At 57.3% G+C, this 19,820-nt stretch overlaps 1 protein-coding gene across 5 annotated transcripts in view; it reads left to right on the top strand.

Moving 5' to 3' along the window:
* The first annotated feature begins 4,474 nt into the window (after positions 1 to 4,474).
* DOP1B (DOP1 leucine zipper like protein B) overlaps positions 4,475 to 19,820 on the top strand; it is a 79,448-nt gene continuing 64,102 nt past the window's right edge. For 4 of the 5 annotated variants that reach the window (XR_006787403.1, XM_045852446.1, XM_045852448.1 and 1 more), the window contains exons 1-2: positions 4,504 to 4,635; positions 9,621 to 9,785. Coding sequence is in view for 4 of the 5 variants with exons in the window: in XM_045852446.1 (XP_045708402.1) it covers positions 9,648 to 9,785 (138 nt within the window). In the remaining variant the exon portion in view is untranslated. Of the gene's footprint in view, positions 4,636 to 9,620; positions 9,786 to 19,820 lie in introns of all 5 variants that reach the window. The other variant, XM_045852449.1, reaches the window with a different exon arrangement.

Raw genomic sequence — 19,820 nt, 5'->3', positions numbered from 1 at the left:
GGCAGAGCAGTGGAGGCCGGAGTGGGGACGACCAGCACAAACACCACAGGTGCACAGCGGACACCACCCACACAGGGAGAAGGCCCACGTTCGCCCAGCTCAGGGTGTGCTGTTCTCAGGGGGAAACAGCCACCCTGGCACTTGGTGATACCCACAGAGGTCACGTCACCCGACAATCGCATCACAGAAGAAAGGGGTGACCCCGTTTTCCGCCTGAGAATCAGCGAAGGATGAAAATGCTCAAGCCTTCATTTATTAGGGGGACCAGGGCCACACCGGTGACCCCGTTATTTCTGGTCTGCCATGGGGTGCGAGGTATTCATTTTTCCTGACTGTCCCGCTTACAAGGGCAGTGTGGCAAAGTGCCAGGCCGGCTCTCTCAGCCCCCGCCTCACTTTCTCACCCCCTTGGGCAGAGCGCGCCGGAGTCCCACCCAGCTCGAAATTCGGCATTCCGAGTCTTCCAGCCATCGCTCAACTGCCTGACTAAATCCAGCGCGCTCTCATGTTCGTCTCGGACCACAGCGCCTAAGACATTTTAATGACTTCTTGTCTGGCTCTGAAAACATTGTAATGGTTTTTGATAAGTTTCCTGAATCCCTTCTCCATGCTTGGCCTTCCTCGGCAGCGGGCCTGCAAGGTGTGACCGACCGGGATGGCACAGCCACCCCGCGGCCCCCTCAGGCCAGCCTGATGCAATCGCAGGCGGGAAGCACACAAGGAAGCAAACAAGCTGGTCCCTTTCTGACTATGCCTTTTTTTTTTTTTTTGTCTCCAGCCAAATCTCACCTTGACATTTCGGGGTCAGCATGTAGTCCACTCAGAAAACTCTCCATTGTAAACTGCTCACCAGAATGGCATTTCTCATTTTTATGAAAAAGTCACAGGGGCCCTTACTGGACGGTCTGCCCAGCACCCTCTTCCCAAGAATGACCTCCTGTCCCCTATCCCCTGCGTCTTCCCCAAGTTTGCAGGGGCAGCGGCCACAAGGGGACTTTGCCCTGCCAGCCTCAGCTGACTGCGCCAGCCCTGGGGACCCCCTGGGATGGACCAGGGGAAGCTCAGAGCTGCGGCTGGGAGCGGCCCCGCCCCACCCACATGGTCCGAGGAGCAGAAGGAGAGAGGCGTTGCTGGAGGAGGAGGCAATGGACTCTCAGAAGAAGCATTTCCAGAGCGGCCCAAAGAGAGACGGCCCCCGCCCCGCAGTGGCACCTCTTCCCTGGCCTCAGGCCATTCCTGAGACCCCTGGCTCTGCGACATGCTCCACGATGCTCTGTTCCCTTCGGAGGAATTTCCCTTTTTAAACTGGTCTGACCTGGGGTCTTGGTCTTGCAACCAAAGGGGTCTCACAAAAAGTGTGTGGGAAGTGTTTCATGATAGGCGGTAGTGAAAAATAAGTTAGGCTAGAAAAGGAGTCGTGAGTTGGGAGCCCACAGTACACTGAGGCTTTCTCGACGGTGTTCTACGTGAGGCAGGTCTTGATGTCACCTTTCTGATGGGGAAGCGAAGGCTTGGCGAGGCTGGGTAACGTGCCAGGGTCACGGCGCTCAGAGCTGTGAGCCACACTGTCTCCGGGTCTTGCCTTAGCGCCGAGCTCCCTGCCTTTTCTCGGCACCTAGCGCTGGTCACACCCAGTGCACCATCGTGAGTCTGGAGGCGACGGGCAACTCCCCTGGTGTAAAAACGAAGGCAGGTGATAACGCCGAATGTAAGCGATTTGCAAGCCATGTGGTGACCGGGTCCCTACATTGGCCTCTATGCAAATTTTTCCATAAAGTGGATGATTGAAATGTGGTTTAAAAGTGGTGTATTTTAGATGGGTTATCCCAGAAGATGTGTTTTTTAGGAGCCAGTGACCCCGCCCACATCAGCCTCTCTGTGACATGCTTTTCTAGGTCGACGCACGGGTGGTGAGCCCGCACACAGTATCAGCCCGAGGCCTGGCCTTGGCATTCTCCCTCACCTACTGAACGGCCACAAGGGTTGCGACAGGCCACACAGCTGAGCTGCGATGTCGTGTGGAAATGAGGAGGCCGATGACACTGACGAGGCGGACAAAGGTTTAGCTGCTCCTGCAAGTCAACCACAAGTGGACACAACATCAAACACGGGAGGATGTGGGACTTCTATCTAGACGGGTGGATTAGAACCAAGTTCATAGGAGAGGCAGGCTTAAAGGTCACCCGTATCTGCACACAGATGCTCGGAAGGTGTTCGCCTGGCCAGTCCCTCGCACAGTGGGGCCAGCCTGGGCCAGAGCACGTCGTTGTCTCTGGTTCATAATACCTTCTCGATGGTCGGAGAGGTGAGGACCATCCAAGTTCGGACTTAAATTACATCTGAAATGCCCTGGGTAGTTTGAGTATTATTATGCAAGGAACCTGCTCTATTTACATGTCTTAAACAGATGAACATGGCTGAAGAGACTTTCAAGTGTGACAAGACAACTGGACCCAAAAACACAGGTTTCTTATAGGAATAAACTTTTAGATCTCAATGCTGTACATTTACTGTCAATCCTGGTTATAAGTGGAGTTACTATGTCAAGGGTTTAAAATATAGTTGAGCTCAAACAACAGGGAGTTAGTTAGGGGTGCTGGCCTCCCACACAACTGAAAATCCAAGTATAACTACTACTTGAATTTATCAAAGTTACCGTATTTTTGGATTATAAGACCCACTTTTCTCCTCCCCCAAACTTAGGAGGAAAAGGAGGGTGCGTCTTATAGTCAGAATGTAGCTCACCTGGTTCGATGTGGGGGGAAGGGTGGTGGTGGCCTATGTTATTTATGTTATTAAATATTTTACCACATTTTTTGCTTCAAAAATTTTTTCCCTATTTTCCTCCTCTAAAACCTAGGTGCGTCTTACAGTCTGAAAAATTCGGTGATTTAGATGAACTCCCACACACTTGGAGTTCTTTGGAGATAGGTGACACAAACACAGGGCGTGTGTATTACATTATGTAACTGTATCGGGACAGAGCTGGGCCTGGTGGTTTTGACACAGGCTGCTTCTCTTTTTCGATGTTGAGTAGAAGCAGTTCTTTCATCTTGTTGGTTCAGTGCAGTGTGGAGTGTGGCTAGGATTTGCAAAATCTCATCGTTTGCCAGACTTGTTTTTGTAAAACAAAGTTTATCAGATCTTCACTCAGGAAGCAGGTGTCATGAAATTTTTTTTCTTGATAAATGCTCAATCATCCAGTTTTTCTCTGCTTCTCCTTTAAGACCATTTCCAGAATTGACTGCTAAAGGACTTACATCTGGGGCACTCAAATGGAGATGTAGATGGCTAAGGCCAGAGATCCAGCATCCCAGACTATTAGAATATTCTAGGTGATTTGGGCGAGGTGATAGATCCCCTTGGGCATCGAAATGTTCTGTACAATGTGTAGAGTTCGTGGTCCTTCCACTCCCCTCCCCCACCCCCCAAATTCTTTCATGCCTGCCTTGCCTTCTGAAGCCCCAGAATAGAACTGAAAATACTTCATGGAACTCAAGGGGTTAAAGGGCTGGCGGCCTCCACACAAATTACAACCTCAACCAACAGGTGGCATCGCTTTGGTTGGCTGGGAGCCCCAGCAGGTGCAAGCGCGGTGCTCAGGTGAACTCCACCTGAAGCCCATCCTTCAAGGTGCCTCTCGCCCTGCAGCTGTCAGGCCAGGTAGGGTGGGTCTGAACTGGCTGGGTCCGAAGGCTGGTGAAGATGACAGGGAGGGTGACAGAGGGCCCCTCTCTGAGCCAGAGTGCACTTAACCAAGAGCATTTCAGGAATTCATTCCTTCACCTCCTCTGATGCCAAGGGTCGCAAAGGCGGGGCCTGTGGGGACGAGGCACCTTAGCCAGAGGCCCCAAGCCTCTGTGGTCCGCCTCCTCTCCGAGGGTTTGGGTGGTGGGAAGGAGCAGGTGAGCCAGGTGCCCTCGGCCCCACCGTTCTCGAGCCCCACGGTTCTCTAGTCTGTAACTCCAAAGCCCCCCCTCTGGCAGGCCGATCCACGCTTGGACTCCCACTCTTCGAGTGTGTCGGGAGAGTTCCAGGTGAGAGGCGGAGCCACCCCGCCACCTGTGCGAGCGGGGACAGTCCTATGGCCACGGCGCAAGCTAGCAGTCCTGGCTGATAGCGACGCCCCCGTCCGCCGGGAAGCTGTGGGAGCGTGCCCCGCGGTGCGCTCGAAGGACCCGCCAACTCACACGGAGAACCCGCCTCCCAGCCCCCACGCAAGCCGAGGTTCCGCCTCCCGACCCGCCCCCGGGTCAGGCCGGCCTCCCGACCCCGCCCCGAGCGTCCAGGATAGGCTTGCGGTTCCGCCAAACAAACCGAGGATCCGGGACCTCTTTCTTTTGCCCAATCCCTGCACACCGAGGGCACGCCCTGGCCCCGCCCCCTCAGAGCCCGTCTTAGCCCCGCCCCAAGCACAGAGGGCCCAACCCGGCTCCGCCCCCGCGCCCGGAGGCTCCACATCCCGGTCCCGCCCCTCCCCTCGGAGCTTTGGCCCACGGGCTCGGGCGCGGCGTTTCCTCCGCGGTCCCGGCTCTCGGCTGAGCCGCAGCAGCCACCAGCTCTTCCTGCCCAACCAGGCCGGGTCCTCTGCGCCGCCCGTGGGCGCGGCCCCCAAGAAAGGCCACCGCTGCTGAGGGTAAGTCGGACCCACGTCCTCGGCCGCCGGTGGAGCCAGGGAGCCCGGGCGTCTCCCGCGGGCCCGCGAGTGGCGAGGCGGCGCAGGCGTCCTCTCCGGGCTGCGCAGGGTTCCGGCGGCACCGTGGAGGCGGTCCCGGGGTGTAGGTGGTTCTCGGAGCGCGACCCGGTCCCGCACTGCTGCAGTGCGGGGTGGCTCTGGCGAGGCCGCGCGTGGGCGTGGACTCCGGTCCGGGACCCTCGAGGGACAGCCCTGGAGGCTGGGCAGGGTCCCTTGCTTGTTCCCCCAGCTCCACGGATGTGTGGGAGGTGCGGCCACCCCCTTGCTGGCCTGGTGCGGCCTCTGGTCTGGCAGGTGGAGGTCAGGTGGGCCACAGCCCTCCAGTTCCTCACCTCTGCCTGCTGCTGACCGGCAAGAAGCTGTGCCTTTGTTTGCTGCGCTGTCCTAGTTGGAGAGGAGGGCTAGGGACCGAGCCCTTAATAAAACGAGGGCTTCCTTGTTAAGGGAGGACCCCAAAGTCTCCCAGACTGTCCCCATAAGAAGGGATCTGAGCTGCCGTGCACGCGCTCTCCCAGCCTGGCCCCTGCGTCTTGCAGGATTGCCTGCTGTGGCTGGCGTGGGTGGCCCTTTAGCAGGTGTTTCCCTAGCCTGGGACAGCTGCCCTACATTTAGGAAAACCTTTGTAGGATTTTTTCTGATAAGGAAATGGAGGCCCCCCCCATCCGCCCCCAGCCTGTTCCCATTAGTGTCTTTAAATTTACCACAATTGAAGTACCACTCTGAAAGACCAAATTCAAAGTAATGTGCCCCAGAGTTGGCTAAACCAATTAACCAATTGCTGATGAGTGTTCGCTGTAGGTCAGGGGTCATCATCTATTGATATGTGTTTGTACTTGCCGGAGGGTGGCTGTCAGTTTTCACTGTTTTTCCTTTTATCTAACTTAGAAATGTTCCTTCATATAAGCGTCTTTATAGTGAATTTCCTTTGGATCTGACTGTTGATTTTTCCCTTGAACTTCTTTTTGTAAGAAATTAAGAATGGGTAAGGTGAGAGATTTTCTGCTGACATTTTAGATTTCCAGACAGATAAACCTGGTCAGATGACACTTGTTTAAGGGAGGACTCTTCTGTGTGTTTAACTGTTAGTAGGCGGTAGAACTCGGTCAGTCTTTCTGAGCTCCCGAGTCTCGCACAGAAAAGGTATTCAGGGTCGATTGCAAAATCAATGTCAAAAGAGCTGAGCTGTTCATTTCACCTGCAGCGTGATGTAGTGCAGGCAGGCCGTGCGCCGGGATCCTGAGTCCGCCGGGTGTTGCTGTGTGACCTGGGCGGTGTCCCGGAGGGCCTGGTGTCCAGGCGTCCTCACCGGAGGCCAGTGAGCCCCTTCTCACAGGACTCGTGTGTTGCATGAGATAAAAGCATGCATAAATGATGGATTTCACAAGTCCGCCAGGAAACTTTCTTCACAGCATGGCAGCGCCTGCCTTATGTGTTGAAATAAAGGAGTTTGCTTGAGTGGCCATTTTCAAACTTCTCGACTGTGCTGTCGGCGGCCCGGAGTAGTACTCCCTTCCCCTAGCCAAGCACAATAACATCGACTGCTCCGGTCACCTGCTCTCACCTGGCCGACACCCTCCTTGCCGTGAGCGGCGATGCCCCTTTGCCACCCTCCTAAATGCACACATTACCGGTGACCAGGCTCTTTCCTGCCAAGTAGCCGCCCACACCTGTGGGCTCCGGGGAAACCCTCTGCTGCTGGTTGGGCTTCCTCTGGCCTCGCCTCCTACCAGCGTCACTCTGTCGCTTCAACTCACCCTCCATCCCTGTGTGTGCGCCACATTACACTGAAATATGTAGTTAGGTACTTCCGCTTTCATTGGACTGTGACCTGAGAGGGGAACCAGTCTCTTTCATGTTTCCTTTCCCAGTTTTTAGACACTTAACACAGAGAACAGAGAGACTATGCTTGGAGACTGCAGTGGTTCCAAGATGCTGGGATTTCACACCTAAACGTTTCCTGGAAAAAAAAAAGTTATGGACCACACATTTGGATGTACTGACTTCTTACTCGGCAAAATAAACGACCACCTCTGTTTGCCATCCTTAATGTTTTCAAAGATGAAGGCTATTTCAGAAGGAGGGGCAGGCCTTCCCGGGAATGAATAGGGAACGGCGTGGGTGGGTATGCGAGCACACTGCGTTTTCGCTGAGAGACCCGGCGTGTGCAAAGGCTCTGTGGCCGGATGAGTCAGTCAGCCTCCAGGAGGCAGGTGGAGCCTTGTAGGCCACGGGTGAATCGGGGAGGGCTTAGGATTCGTTGCAAGCTTGATGGGGAGTTTAAACATGGTGGGGATGTTTTGTTTTGTTTTTTTTTTAATTTACTGATTTTAGAGAAAGAAGGAAGGGAGAAATACTGATTTATTGTTCCCCTTTCTTTTTTTTAAAAGATTTATTTATTTATTTATTTTTTTAGACAGAGAGGGAAGGGAGTGGGGGGGGGGAGAGAGAGAGAGAGAGACATCAATGTGTGGTTGCTGGGGGCCGTGGCCGGCAACCCAGGCATGTGCCCTGACTGGGAATCGAACCCGCGACACTTTGGTTCGCAGCCTGAACTCTGTTGTTCCATTCTCTGATGCATTTATTGGTTGGCACTTGCATGTGCCCTGACGGGAGGTTGAACCCGCAACCTCGGCGTATCGGATGATGCTCTAACCAACTGAGCTACCTGGCCAGGGTACGTATTTTAATGCGCGAGAAGAGGCTTCTTGGAGTGCGGTGCCGAGTGCGGCGGGAGGGGCAGAGTGAAGGAGGCGCAGTGGAACTGGGAGGCCTGTGCGGGCTCACAGGGGAAAGGTGCCGGGCACAGGGCGGCCGTGGACATGGGGCACAAGAGAGGCCACAGGTGTTTCGGGAGAAGGGCCCACCGGACTTGGGTTGAGCGTGACCGGTGAAGAGAAGAAAGAGAGTCCAGCACGAAGGGGGTGATGGAGCCACTTTCTGCGGAAGGGAAGACTGCAGAAGGAGCATGTTGAGCAGATGGAATCAAGAGTAAGGGTTGTTTTTTTTTTTTTTTAAATAGCCTAATTGAGGTGTAATTTACAGACCATAACACTCATTCGAGTCTACAAGCCAGTGATTCTTAGTAAGTTTGCAGAGTTGTGCCACCATTGCCATAAGCCAATTTTAGCACATTTCCATTTCCCTAAAAAGATCCCTTGTTTCTATTTGCGGTTACTCCCTGTTCCTACTCCCCGCCCTCGGCAATCGCTCCTGCACTCGCCGCGGCTGTGGATTCAGCTGTTCCGGGCGTAGAATACACACAGAGTCAGACGTGGCCTGTGGGACCCGCTTCTTCCACCAGGCGTGTACTTTCCAGGTCCGTCCGTCCGTCCGTCCTGCGGCGGGAACCAGCGTTTTGTTCCTTCCCCTCTGCCGATCAGGAGATACGTTCCTTCACCGTGGCCAGCAAACGAGTGTGGCTAGACCCCCTTTTGTTGGGGTGCACCCGAGAGTCTGGTTCGGGGGGCACTAAGTTTGAGACACCTGTACCCCATCCAGGCGGAGGGGTCAAGCAGACATTTGCAGGAATCCGGCCATCAGAGGGGGGCGTTTGGGCGGCTGTTGCAAATCCATGGGTCACTAGCGTGAGGACGGTAGTTATGAGTTACAGGAAGGGGAAGATCCCTGAGCATAGAGAGAGAGAAAACGAGGGCCCCAGTCTTGGCGTCTGGAATGCTGACATTTCCACACCGTGTGGAGTGTTTTTCAGAGTTGTGATGGCTTGAATAGACCGATGGGCTGACTTGCAGATTTTTTTTTATAGGATATATTTTTTATTTCAAAAAGTGTGTATGAGAAGATGTCCTAGAACCTTGCGGGATTCCGGACACGTAAGCCTACAGAACAAATGCACGCACAAACCCGCCCACCCTCGGGGGCTGGACTGCGTGCTGGAGCCCGGAGGGAGGGTGTCCTCTGGTACTTACGGGTCCCCGGAGACAGACGTGTGGAGCACTTCACAGTCAGCGTTAAATACTATCACCAATTTTTAGGAAAAGGGACAAAAACAGGACTCGACACAAGCGTGCCTGTGTCCTGTGTACGTTGCGGCGTGTAAATGGTGGATGTTTTCCCAAAGTCGGGTTAGAGCAGCATTGCCTGGCCGCTGTCCCCTTCTGTCACGTGGGGATGAAAATGAAGGGAACTGGCTGCCTGTGGAGTTGGGATTAGACGGCCTACGTCTCGGGCTTTGTCACGGCCGCGGCGGTTCATGTATAATGAATGTGTCTAGCCACAGGAAAGGATGAAAGAACCTGTCAGAAGAATGTACAGAGGCAAGAAGGATGAAAGGATGGTTCCTTGGGTCCTGGTGTGACCAGCTTGCATCCAGACCCTACACTGCGGCCCAAAGCTGTGGCCGCAGCGCCTGGTGCTCAGGGCGCTGGGGTGGTCGGAATTGAGTAACCGAATGGGCTGTCCCACGCCTTACTTTCTTACATCCTTGTGTTTTGTAACTTTGTTTCTCCAGCAGATCTCTTCTAGAGTTATTTCCAGCCCTTTATTCTAGTATAGTCATAGAGGGTTGGATTGCCACGCAGGCTGTCTCCTCAGGTTTATTAGCGCCCTGCAGTGGGAGGGGCCCTCCGCGTTCACGGTTACCAGTCGGCAGCACCGTGTAGTTAGCACTCGTGCTGCGAGGTTCGCTCCAACACTGATTTTGTCGATGAGGTGGAACCCTGGCATTTTTGCTTCTGCCTGCTCCGTCCCTTGCCTCTCAGGACCCAGGAGGCCCGGATCTGTTTATCTTGCACGTACCCTAGTGCCCGGCCTAGAAGCCTTGCTAAATATTTGAACTGGATCACCCACCCGGGGAGTTTGTGTGCGGGCGGTGTTTGCAGACGGAGGGGCGTCCTCCAGCTCTGGGCTGGGCGCGATTAATGTCCGCAAATAGCTGCCTCATTGCTTTACCTTGGATTCGCTTTCAGGCACTTTCTCCGCTGCAAGAATGTAAGATGGACCCGGAAGAACAGGAACTGCTAAATGACTACAGATACAAAAGTTACTCTTCAGTGATCGAAAAGGCTCTAAGAAATTTCGAGTCCTCCAGCGAGTGGGCGGACCTGATCTCCTCCCTGGGCAAGCTCAACAAGGTATGTGGGCGGAGCGTGTCCGCAGATCGGCGTGGGGGGCGGGGACACAGCCACAGTCCTGCTTTTCATAAGGCATTGTCTTACTGTTATACCACATGGTAATTATAATGCTTAGAAAATACAGGTAAGAAAGCCCACCCAGGATTCTGTCGCCCAGACTTACCTGCTGTTAACCTGTCAGTTGGCACAGCTCCTTCCAGCTTTCTTCCCTGAGCACGGAACTGTAGTCCGGGTGTGTGAGGAGCACAGCCGGACAGTCTTCCTCAGCAATAAGCCTGTCTAATCAGTCATTCAAAGGTGAATTGTTCTTTATGTACTGCCTGGGATTTAATGCCTTTTTCTTCTTTGGTCTACCTTTTGGACCGTGTTACTGTTCCTTGGCAATTCCTGGAAGAATAAAGGATGAAGTAAATGTCGAAATCTGCCCAGAAACTGTGTGTGTTTGGACGAGGAAAGGGGTCAGGTCTAGGAGGACCCACACTGGTCACCTGCGGGCCCGACCTTGTGTTGTGCAGAGGAGACCGCTGTATTCTTCCATCCTGCTCTGAAGGGGGACAGCACAGGAATGGCCAGGCACTCAGGCGGCCACCGTGACCGCAGGCAGAAGAGACCTGGGCCCAGGGAGGATGCGCCGGCTCGGTGGCTGTCTGGCCGGGACTCTTGGCCCGGATACCTGACTTCGGAGCCCCGGTGCTGCGTGGGAGTTGGAGGGATGCCCAGCCCTCCTCTGCGCCTCTCCGGGCCCAGGTCGTGAATGTGGGGCACTGTAACAAACCTTGCCAAAGAGAAAGAGTTTCTGCACTTACCTCTTCACGGACTAGGGCGGGGAGGGAGGAAGGCCAGCGGGCTGACCGTGACCCGGCACACGCCGGGAGGCAGCTATTACGTGTAGGCGGTGGCCGGGGACTGCGTGGTGCCTCGCAAAGCGTATTTGCAGCCTGTGGAGGTCACGGCCCAGGTGCTGGCTGGAGTGGACAGAGGTCGGGAAGAGCAGACAGGAGCCCGGAGTCTGGTTGCGGAGCTCTAACTCGGGAATCCTCCGGCTGGGGCAATCTCGCTGTCATGCCTGCGGGTGGGGGCTGCGGGGGGGGGGCTGCGGGTGGTGGCTGCAGGCGGGGGGGGGGAAGCGCCGGCGTGGGATTTAGGCTTATTCAGGTTCTTCCAGGTGTTGCACCGTCTTAGAGCTCAGCTCTCCTGGGATCCAGAAATAGCACACTTATTTTGGGAGGGCACGTGCTGTTATGTTTATGTTGAGGTAATACTCACCTAGCGTAACATTTACCGCATGCCCACTTAGAGTGTATCGTCAAGAGGATTTTAGTACATTCACGATGTTGTGAAATACCACCACCTAGTTCCGGAACATCGTCACCGTCCCAAAGGGAAACCCCTCCCACCCCTCCCCTGCCCCAGCCCCTGGCCACCACTGGTACGCTTCCTGTGTCTATGGACATTTCGTATGAATGGAATCATGCGATAGGTGGCCTTTTGTGTCCGACTTCTTTCACTTAGCGTGTTTTCAGGGTTCGTCCGTGTTGTAAGATGTATCGATACTTCATCCCTTTCAATGGCTGAATGATTTTCCACCGTGAGGACAGACCGCGGTGGTTTATCCATCCATCAGGTGGCCTCCACGTTTCCACCGCTAGGCTGCTGGGCGCGTCTGTGAGCATTTGTGTACAAGTTCTTGTTTGCACAGCTGCCCCCACTCCTTGGGGGCACAGACCTGGGAGTGGAGTGCAGATGCAGATTGTCAAGTCAGTTGTGACCCTTCCTGAAGGAGTTTAAAGCACTGGCCTCCACCCACCCACCCACCCATCCACCCATCCATCCATCCATCCACCCATCCATCCATCCATCCATTCAGTAGCCATTCGAGCGCTTCCAACAGGCCAGTCCCGTCCCAGGTATCAGGGAACAGCAGAGAACAAAACCACCAAGACCCTGCCCACGTTCTGGTGGGGACTGGGGGAAGCTGGGGTCGTGGCTAGGTGAGCGTTGCGGGCACAGAAAAGAAGGGAGGGACAGCAAGTGCTGGGGGGACGGTGCAGTACCGAACGGGGTCATCAAGGAAGGCCTTGCTGAGAGGGCGCCACGCGACCAGGTTCAGAGGGTCCCGTGAGTCTGAGGCCAGCGAGGTCCCGAAGCAGGCGAAGGGAGGGGAGAGCGCAGGAGACAGGGCCACAGAGGCAAGGGGCAGGGAAGGCTCCCCATCCCGTGGGTCCTTGAAAACGAGAGGCTGACAGCGGCCACTGAGTCCGCGGGGAGCCCCAGGGCGGGCCGAGCAGAGGAGCCTGGCCCGGCTTCCCTTGCAGCAGTGAGCTAGAAGCCTTTGAGCTAGAAGCCTTTCACGCTGCTGCCCTGCTGGGGTGGCAGCGGGAGGGGCCAGGCGAGGCAGAGAGGGCGGGCATTCTGGTCCAGGAGCTGCTGCGGTGAGGGGCGGTGCTTTGGGTCAGGGCGTAGTAGCCTTACGCTGCGCAGCTGTCGGTGACAAGGTGTGCTCGTGGGTCAGGTGTGAGATGTGAGGGAGAGGAGTCAAGTGCAACTCCCAGGTTTTCGCCCAGGATTTCAGGAGGCTGGAGGCGCGGCCCCAAGGGAGGGAGGACTGGAGACCAGGCATCACACGGGGACAGGTTAGTGTGAGGCGTCTGGTAGGTGCTCGGACGCCTTTGGATAGGAGTCGTGGCAGATAAACGTTTAAAAAGACAACCTTTTGCTGTAGCTGGTACCTGACGCTGTGTAGCCCCCCTCCAGTGTCCTGCTGGCTCGCACCCCTGGTCCTGGTGCTGTGACCGGGAGTGACCGGGAGCAGCCCCCTTGAAGAATAGGCACGACATCGGTGGGGTGAGGGTGACCTGGCCCCTCCCTCAGCCCTGCCCGAGAGGGGCGGCATTCGCAGAGAGCACACTGTGTGCTCGGGACCTGACGCGCACCGCTGTGTCGCCCGTCCCACCCGCCTGGAGACTGGCCTCAGACTGAGCACCTGGTGGGCGGTCACGGCCAGCAGGCGGCATGGGGGTCCGACCCTGGCTGCCCGGCCGCGGAGCCCAGCCCGTGCGCTCATGTCACGTCAGGCCTGCGTGGCTCACGGCGGGGGGCGGGGTGCACCTCTTCGCTGCCAGGGCGCTGGGGTCTTTATCCAACTGAGGGAGGTGCCCTTATCAGCCCCATCTCACCTCTGAAGGTTGGCTTGCCCAGTGTCATGTGGCTGAGATTTTTATGGGTTGAATTACATGCAGAAAAAAAAATTAAAAGGCCCAAGCCCTACCCGCCTGCCCCTCCAGCGGGACCTCATCCGGAGGTCGGGTCTTTGCCGAGGTGACCACGTCAAAGTGGGGTCCCTTAGGGTGGCTCCTGCGCCCGTGTGACTGGTGTCCTTGTAAAAAGGGGAAACCCGGATTCGGCCAAGCACGTGGGGAGGGTGCCGCGTGAGGGTGACTCGGAGATCGGGGTGATGCCATCATAGATCAGGGAACAGCCAGTGGCAGCTGACGGCCGGAAGCCAGAGCAGCCGCCGGGAGCAGGCCCTCCCTCGCAGCCTCAGGAGGAACCAGCCCTGCCCCGCTCCTTGACCTCGCACGTGCGGCCTCCAGACCGTGAGGCCGTACATTTTGGTGGTCGTGTTTGCCGGGCGGCGCTCTGTGGCAGCAGGCCCGGCAGAGCGCCATGGTGGGAGAGCCGAGACAGGGACACCTGGGTGCCGGGGCGGCAGCAGCGAACGCCGAGTTCCCGCCGTGAGGGAGCGTGCGGCTTGGTGGCAGGTGGCAGGAGACAGACGACAAGTACAGGTGTGATGCCAGGTGCTGAGTGCTGAGGGGAGGGGCAAACCGGGGAAGTGGGGGAGCGAGGAAGGAGGGCTCTCCGATGACGTGACACCTGAGCCGAGGGCCGGATGCAGCGCGCAAGCCGGCGAACTGGCTGGGAGACCATCTGGGGCGTGGGCTCACGTCCAAGGTGCAGTGGGGGAGGGGGGGCTGGGCGGACAGGTGACGGGACGTGAGGGAGGAGAGGCAGCCAGGGCCCATCACGGGCTTGTGGTGGGAGGGAGGGGAGCCCTGGAGGTGCCAGGAGGGCGTTGAGCCTGGTGACTGCTGGCATACCCGTGACGGGAGCCCCTGGGGGGGGCGGGGCAGCGGGGGCGAGGTTTGAGAAGCTGCTACAGGGAGCACGCCTCCATCAGCGCTGGGGACCACCTCTGCGTTCAAGGCCACCCGGTGGGCGTCGAGGCAAATAAATGATTTTTTAAGGCTTTGGTGACGGTTAGATTTCTTGGCCTCAGGCAGGTACACAGAAATTCCGTGAGTAAATTAGTGATGAACTAAGTGAACTACCTTTACAACGCAAAAGGAAAAGATATTGTAGGCTGCAAAGGTTACGTCAAGATGCTTCTCTTTCAAGCAGGCGATTTCAGGTCATCCAACACAACGCTGAGTCCCGAGAGGTCTTGGTTCGTCCGACTGAGTACAGACCCTGATTATGTCACTTTTAAAACTTGCTAAACTTTCCGTGTCCTTCCTAGACTTTTCCTGTGTTAGAGAAGAGTTTGCCTCTAACAGTTTTCAGGCGTGGCCGCACGAGGAGGGTCGTATCTGCTCAGTTGCACATCTGAACTTCCAGCCACGCCCTCGCACATGCGCGAAGTGTCTTCAGACCCCCAGTGCTTCGGGCCGTGTGGCCCCTGGGCTGGGACCGTGGCTGCGGCAGTGAAGGACGGCATGAGCGGGCCGGCTTTGCGCATCTGAAAACCTTCTCGCCGAAGCTCCCTTACAGAGAACAGCGTTCAGGCTCCTGAATGCACCCCCTTTCCTGCTGCCTCTGTTCAGGTCTCACACGTGACCAGAGAGCAGGTGGCAGGCACAGCTCAGGACACGGGAGGTCCTGGGCGTCCTGTTTCAGCTTCATTGCAGACTCTTCCTTTTCACAGCAGGCCCCCCCGCCCCGCCACCCAGTGCGCCCTTCAGACTGGCGCTGTGGCACCGGGGCAAGAGGCGGGAGACCGGCCCTCCGCAGGTCGGCTCCAGCACTACTCCGTCTCCCCCAAACCTCCGTGAGTCTGAACCGGACCCTGGTTTCCACCCGAGCACCATCCACTGCTCCATCTGTTCAGTAGAATTGGTCCAGACAAAGTGTCCCGCGTGCGGGGTCTGTGTGAGTTTGCACGGCTGCCATGACACAGCGCCTCAGACGGGGGACTTCACAGAAGGTCACTGGGTGACTCGGTCACCGTTCTGGAGGCTGCAAGTCCCAGGTGAAGGTGTCGGCAGGCTCCGTGTCTGGTGAGATCCCGCCTCCTGGGTCAGAGACTCTGTGTCCCCCCTCTGGGGTCTCTCTCACAAGGACACTCGTCCTGTTCACGGGGGCTCCACCCTCATGACCTCCCCCCGCCCCCAGCGGCCCCACCCCCAAGCCCATCACACCAGGGGACACAGACATTGAGACCATAGCTCCAGGGCCCTCTGTGCCCCGTCAGGTCTGCTGGACGGGTGGACATGGACGGGGACAGATGAATTGTTTCTCCGGGAATCGAATGACAGAAACGTCCAGCAGGTCTGAGCTTACGGATAAGGGAAGGGACTTTGTGGTCCACTTTCATTTTGTAAGTTTTGTCAAGAAAGTTATGAAGCCAGAAACGCCACGTGAGGCCATGGCAAGGAAGGTGCTGTGGACCGAATTGAGTGCCCCCCTAAACTCCTGTGCTGACGCGCCAGCCCCCAGCGTGACCCTGTCCCGCACACAGTAGGCAGCGAGGTTAAACGAGGTCGCAAGGGTGCGGCCCTCATCTGATAGGACCACGGCCTTAGGAGAGGGAGAGACAGGCCAGTCGCTCCTGCGTGCAAGGGCCCAGCGGGAGGACGCCCCTCTGTCAGCCAGCACCTTGACCGTGGACTTCCGGCCTCCAGAACCCTGAGAAATAAATGTCGTTCAAGCCCCCGGTCTGAAGTCCAAAGTTACTATTGCCACCCAGACAGACTACTGCTCACATGCATGTGAGCCAAATGTAGACATTTCTTTTTATTGATCTTTGTAAAACGGCCGTTTTAGTTTGGAGCTCTATTGACGTACAGTGAGCTCTCCGCACAGAGGTAAAGAGTGTAACTCGCTGGGTTTGGACCTGTCTTTCCCTGTGACACCGTCCCCACGTGAAGACAGGGGACGTGTGTCCGTCACCCCGAGAAGCGTCCGGGTGCCCCTCGTCGCCCCCTCCGCCCTCCCTGCCCGGTCCCCGGGCAACCGCTGCGCTGCCTCCCGTGGCCAGAGATCAGTGCGCGTTCTCCAAGTTTTACGGGAACGGCATCCCGCGGGGTGTTCCCTCCGCCTCTCTCACCGCAGAGCCGGTCTCGGAGTCGTCCGAGGCCTGCGCGCCGACACTGCGCCTCTTTCTGCTGCTGAGCGGGGCTCCGGGGAGGGACTCCGAGTGTTTATCCCTCCCCTGTCGCCAGGCAGGCGTTGGGCTGTGTCCCGCGGGGACACTCGCTGACCTCCCCCCCCCCCCCCTCCGCGCACCAGCACCGTCGGCAGCGCCGGCCGGCGTGGGCGGTCTCTCTGTTTCAGCCGGCCGGGGTGTCGCCATCGCCTCTGGCGGCTTCTGCTTTTCCCAAGTGACTAGTGACTAGTGTGAGTCTGTGATTGCAGTAAGTCTATATTTTAGCCCTGTAGGGGTACAACCCAAAGGTACCATGTGAATCTTCACTGTTTCGTTGTGGGTAACTGCAAAAGATCGGTGGCGACCCTTCTGGGGGGCGGGGCAGTGGGCCAGCACCCAGCAGTGTAGTGACGCCCCCTTGCGGTGTCCCCGGCGAAGTGGGCTGACAACAGAGTCCGTGCTCACGGCAGACGAGGGGGGCAGGAAGGGCAGACAGAGCAGTGCGACCACGGCTCTCTCCGTCGTGTGTGTGTGCGTGTGTCACACACACGTGTGTGAGTGGACGAGATCTGGAAGCTCTTTACTGTTGGACTGGTTTACTTCCAGGTTTTCATAGCTCTGAATGGAGCGCTCACGAACATTTTCCCCACGTGGAGGTTTGGTCGACGTATGTTGCCAGAGGGGGAGTTCCTGCGTCCTTGGTCATCGAGGGGGACCCTTGGGCACGTGAGCCTGTGTGTGGACTTCACTGTGACCCGCTGGCGTGTCTGCGTTGGTGCCGGAGCCAGTGCGGAAGCGGCTGTGCTTCCTGCCAGCTTTCCCGGGCAGGGCCAGGCTCTGAACCGGGTCGAACCCTCATCTGGGTCGGAATCTTCCTACCTCCCCAGCTTGTTTTCTCCCAGACTAACTTTGGAACCACTTGTAAAGCCCCAGACTCTTTCGGGGGTTGAGCGGCATTAGGTAACAAGAACAGAGTATTTTGGGGAGCAGTGCCATTGTTATGCAGCTGGGCCCTCCCACAGAGAATTGTGGGAGTTCTCTTCATTGATTAAGAAGTGTTTGCTCACGTCCCTAAGGATTTGGTTGTTCTTCTTACATAAGCCCTTCCTGCTTCTAAAATGCGTTAGATGCTCTGTGCGTGTATTTGTGCTGTTTCGAATGGGGGTGTACGTTGCAACTGGCTGCCGGCATGTGGGAAGCCGTCCGTTTATGGAATCTGGCAACTGGCCGCCTGTGTGAGCTCCCCCCCAGGTTTCCCAGCTGATTGCCCCGAGTTCTTCAGGCGGACAGGCATGCCGTCAACCAGCACCGGGTCTGTGTGTGTGTCTCACGTCGCTCGCATTTCCTGGAGCAGTTTACATAGGGATGATGCCCTCAGAAGCCCAGGCCTTCGGTGCCACCGCTGAGCCCGAAGTTGATGTCTCGCTCTCGTGTCCGTCCCACACGGTGGTCCGGGCGGGGCAGCACTCTCCCGTGCGGCCCCCGCGCGGGCCCACGCCGGGGACTCCGCCCTCTCTGCCACGTGGCTTTGCAGGCAGCTCCACTCTCTGCTGCCACCCCTTCCACGGGCAGAGGGAGGGACGCGGAGGCCTCGATGGCACGTGTGAAGTCCACGGCCGTCTTCACAGGAGGAAGCCGTGCCCTGCTACACCCCTTCCCGGGGAAGGGCAGCATGCCTGGGGTGCCTGGGGTGCGCGGTCCCCGCCCCCGCCCAGCGTGTGCCTGTTTTAGTGGGCGTGCCTCTCATGCGTCGCCATTATCTCAACCCTGCAGGCTTCCTCGGGTGCCTGTCTCATCAGGGGCCAGTTTATTGCTCGTTTATTAACCCTAATAACTTCTTATCTCCGTATAGCAAGAAGCGTACTATGCCGTCCATTTCGGGACCTGACCCGTCTGGAAATCACTGAGTCACTTTTTTCCAAGAACACAGTCCTGCCTCACCTGGTACCCTCCCCTCGTGTTTCTGGTGACGAGTGTACGCAAGCCTGACTCTCCCAGCACCTGGCAGGTGCGACCCAGAGGAAGGAACACTGAGCTAGGAAGCAGAGCACATGGGTTCAAGTTCAGGGTCACCACTTCTGAGTTTGGGGCTGCTGTAGACCAGGGCTGCTCGGCCTCTGCACAGGGGACGTCTGTGACCGGGGGCGGGGGGTACCGCCCATGCGCAAGAGGGCATTCATCAGCGTCCTGGCCTCTGCCCACTAGGCGCTGCCCCCTCCCCATTGGAACATCCGGAGACATGGCCAGGTGGCCCCGCTCTGGACTTCTGGTTGTGAGTGACACATTTCTTCACTCAGACCCGTGTAGTCGGACGGCCCATTCTTCACAGCTGGAAGCTTTGTAACCGAGCTGGCGCCCCTGCACCGCCCTGCGCCCGAGGAGCCCGTCACCCCTGAGAGCAGATGCGGGCGCACTGGTTCCCTGACGGTAGAGGAGTCTGCGCGTCCTTAAAAGGCGCAGGGTGTCCCGTGCCGGCCTGTGCCCTCGCCGTCCGCACGGCGTGGTCCTGGCTGGCGTCGGGCTTCTCCAGAGAGACCGCGGAGGGTTCTCTGTCTCCACCCTGAGTGCGGAGCCTTCGCTGTCTTTCTTGGGAGGTCGTGTTCTCCCGGCTCCTGCTTCATGCCAGCCGCACAGTCCGCCTCCTGGTCCTCGGCGTCCCGAGCAGTCTCCCAGCGGCTGGTGTCGGAGAGAAGAGCCGGCTTGGGGCTGGAGCCCGTCTGCAGGGAGCCCGGCTTTGTCGCCGCGGTCACTGTTCCCGTGTGCCCTGTCAGCGGCCCCTTGCCCCCAGCCCTGAGACTGGGGCGCCCGCTTCTGTGCGGACAGCTTGTGCTGGGGGCCGGGGGCCCAGAGCACAGGTCAGACGCAGATCAGATCGAGCAGGTGGCGTGCAGGCTGGAGAGGCGCGTTCTCACCTCTCCGCGTGAGACCGAACCGACGCCGGTCACGGTCGGGGGCCTGAGCCCCTGGGCTGGCCGAGCCCGAGCGCCCCTGGAAGACGCGGCCCAAGCTCCAGCAGCCACTCAGAACTGAGTGGCTGAGGGGCTGAGGATCCATCCAGAGGAGGAGGGGCCGCCCGGGGCTCTCTGGAGGAGGCTGCTCCGCCCGGGAAGGGATGAGGCTCCGTCTCATTGAGCCAGCTCTGTTCTCCTGGGCGTGAGCTCGCAGGAATGTGCAGTTCTGTGGAGGAGTTTTGGAGACCGTTAGAGATTTGTAATGAGAATCCGTCCCCGGGATTTCTTTCTCCTCTTCTGGCTCTGAGTCTAACAAGTTGGTGTCCAAAATAGTAGGCTTTGGTTGGCTTGTTAAATATATCACTTGCACGGGAGTTACAATTTGTTGAAGCAAAAGCAGAAAAAATCACAAAGTTTCATGCACTGCATCATTTAGTAGCTTCGTGGCACGATGATCTTTATTGGATCTCTGGTTTGTGATTATAAATGTGTAAGTGTTTGAGTTTCTCTGCATCATGTGTTTCGGGGTTTAGAGTGTGTTCTGAAGTGTGTGTGTTCGTGCCTCAAGTTCATTGTCATGTGCTTGACTGTAGAACTCAGTTGCCTTGACCCCTTCTCGCCGTGTTCCATCATTTCTGAGCCAGGCGCCCCCCCCCCCACAAAAAAGAGTGGTTCCCTGTAGTGGGGACCTGTTACATGCTTGTCACCCCTTGTTTTTTA

Source organism: Phyllostomus hastatus, unplaced genomic scaffold (assembly GCF_019186645.2).
Source record: "Phyllostomus hastatus isolate PE091 unplaced genomic scaffold, TTU_PhHast_1.1 phas_contig_948, whole genome shotgun sequence".
NCBI classification, from domain to species: domain Eukaryota; kingdom Metazoa; phylum Chordata; class Mammalia; order Chiroptera; family Phyllostomidae; genus Phyllostomus; species Phyllostomus hastatus.
Note: the sequence above shows the minus strand (reverse complement) of the source record. Positions and strands in the feature narration are given on the sequence as shown.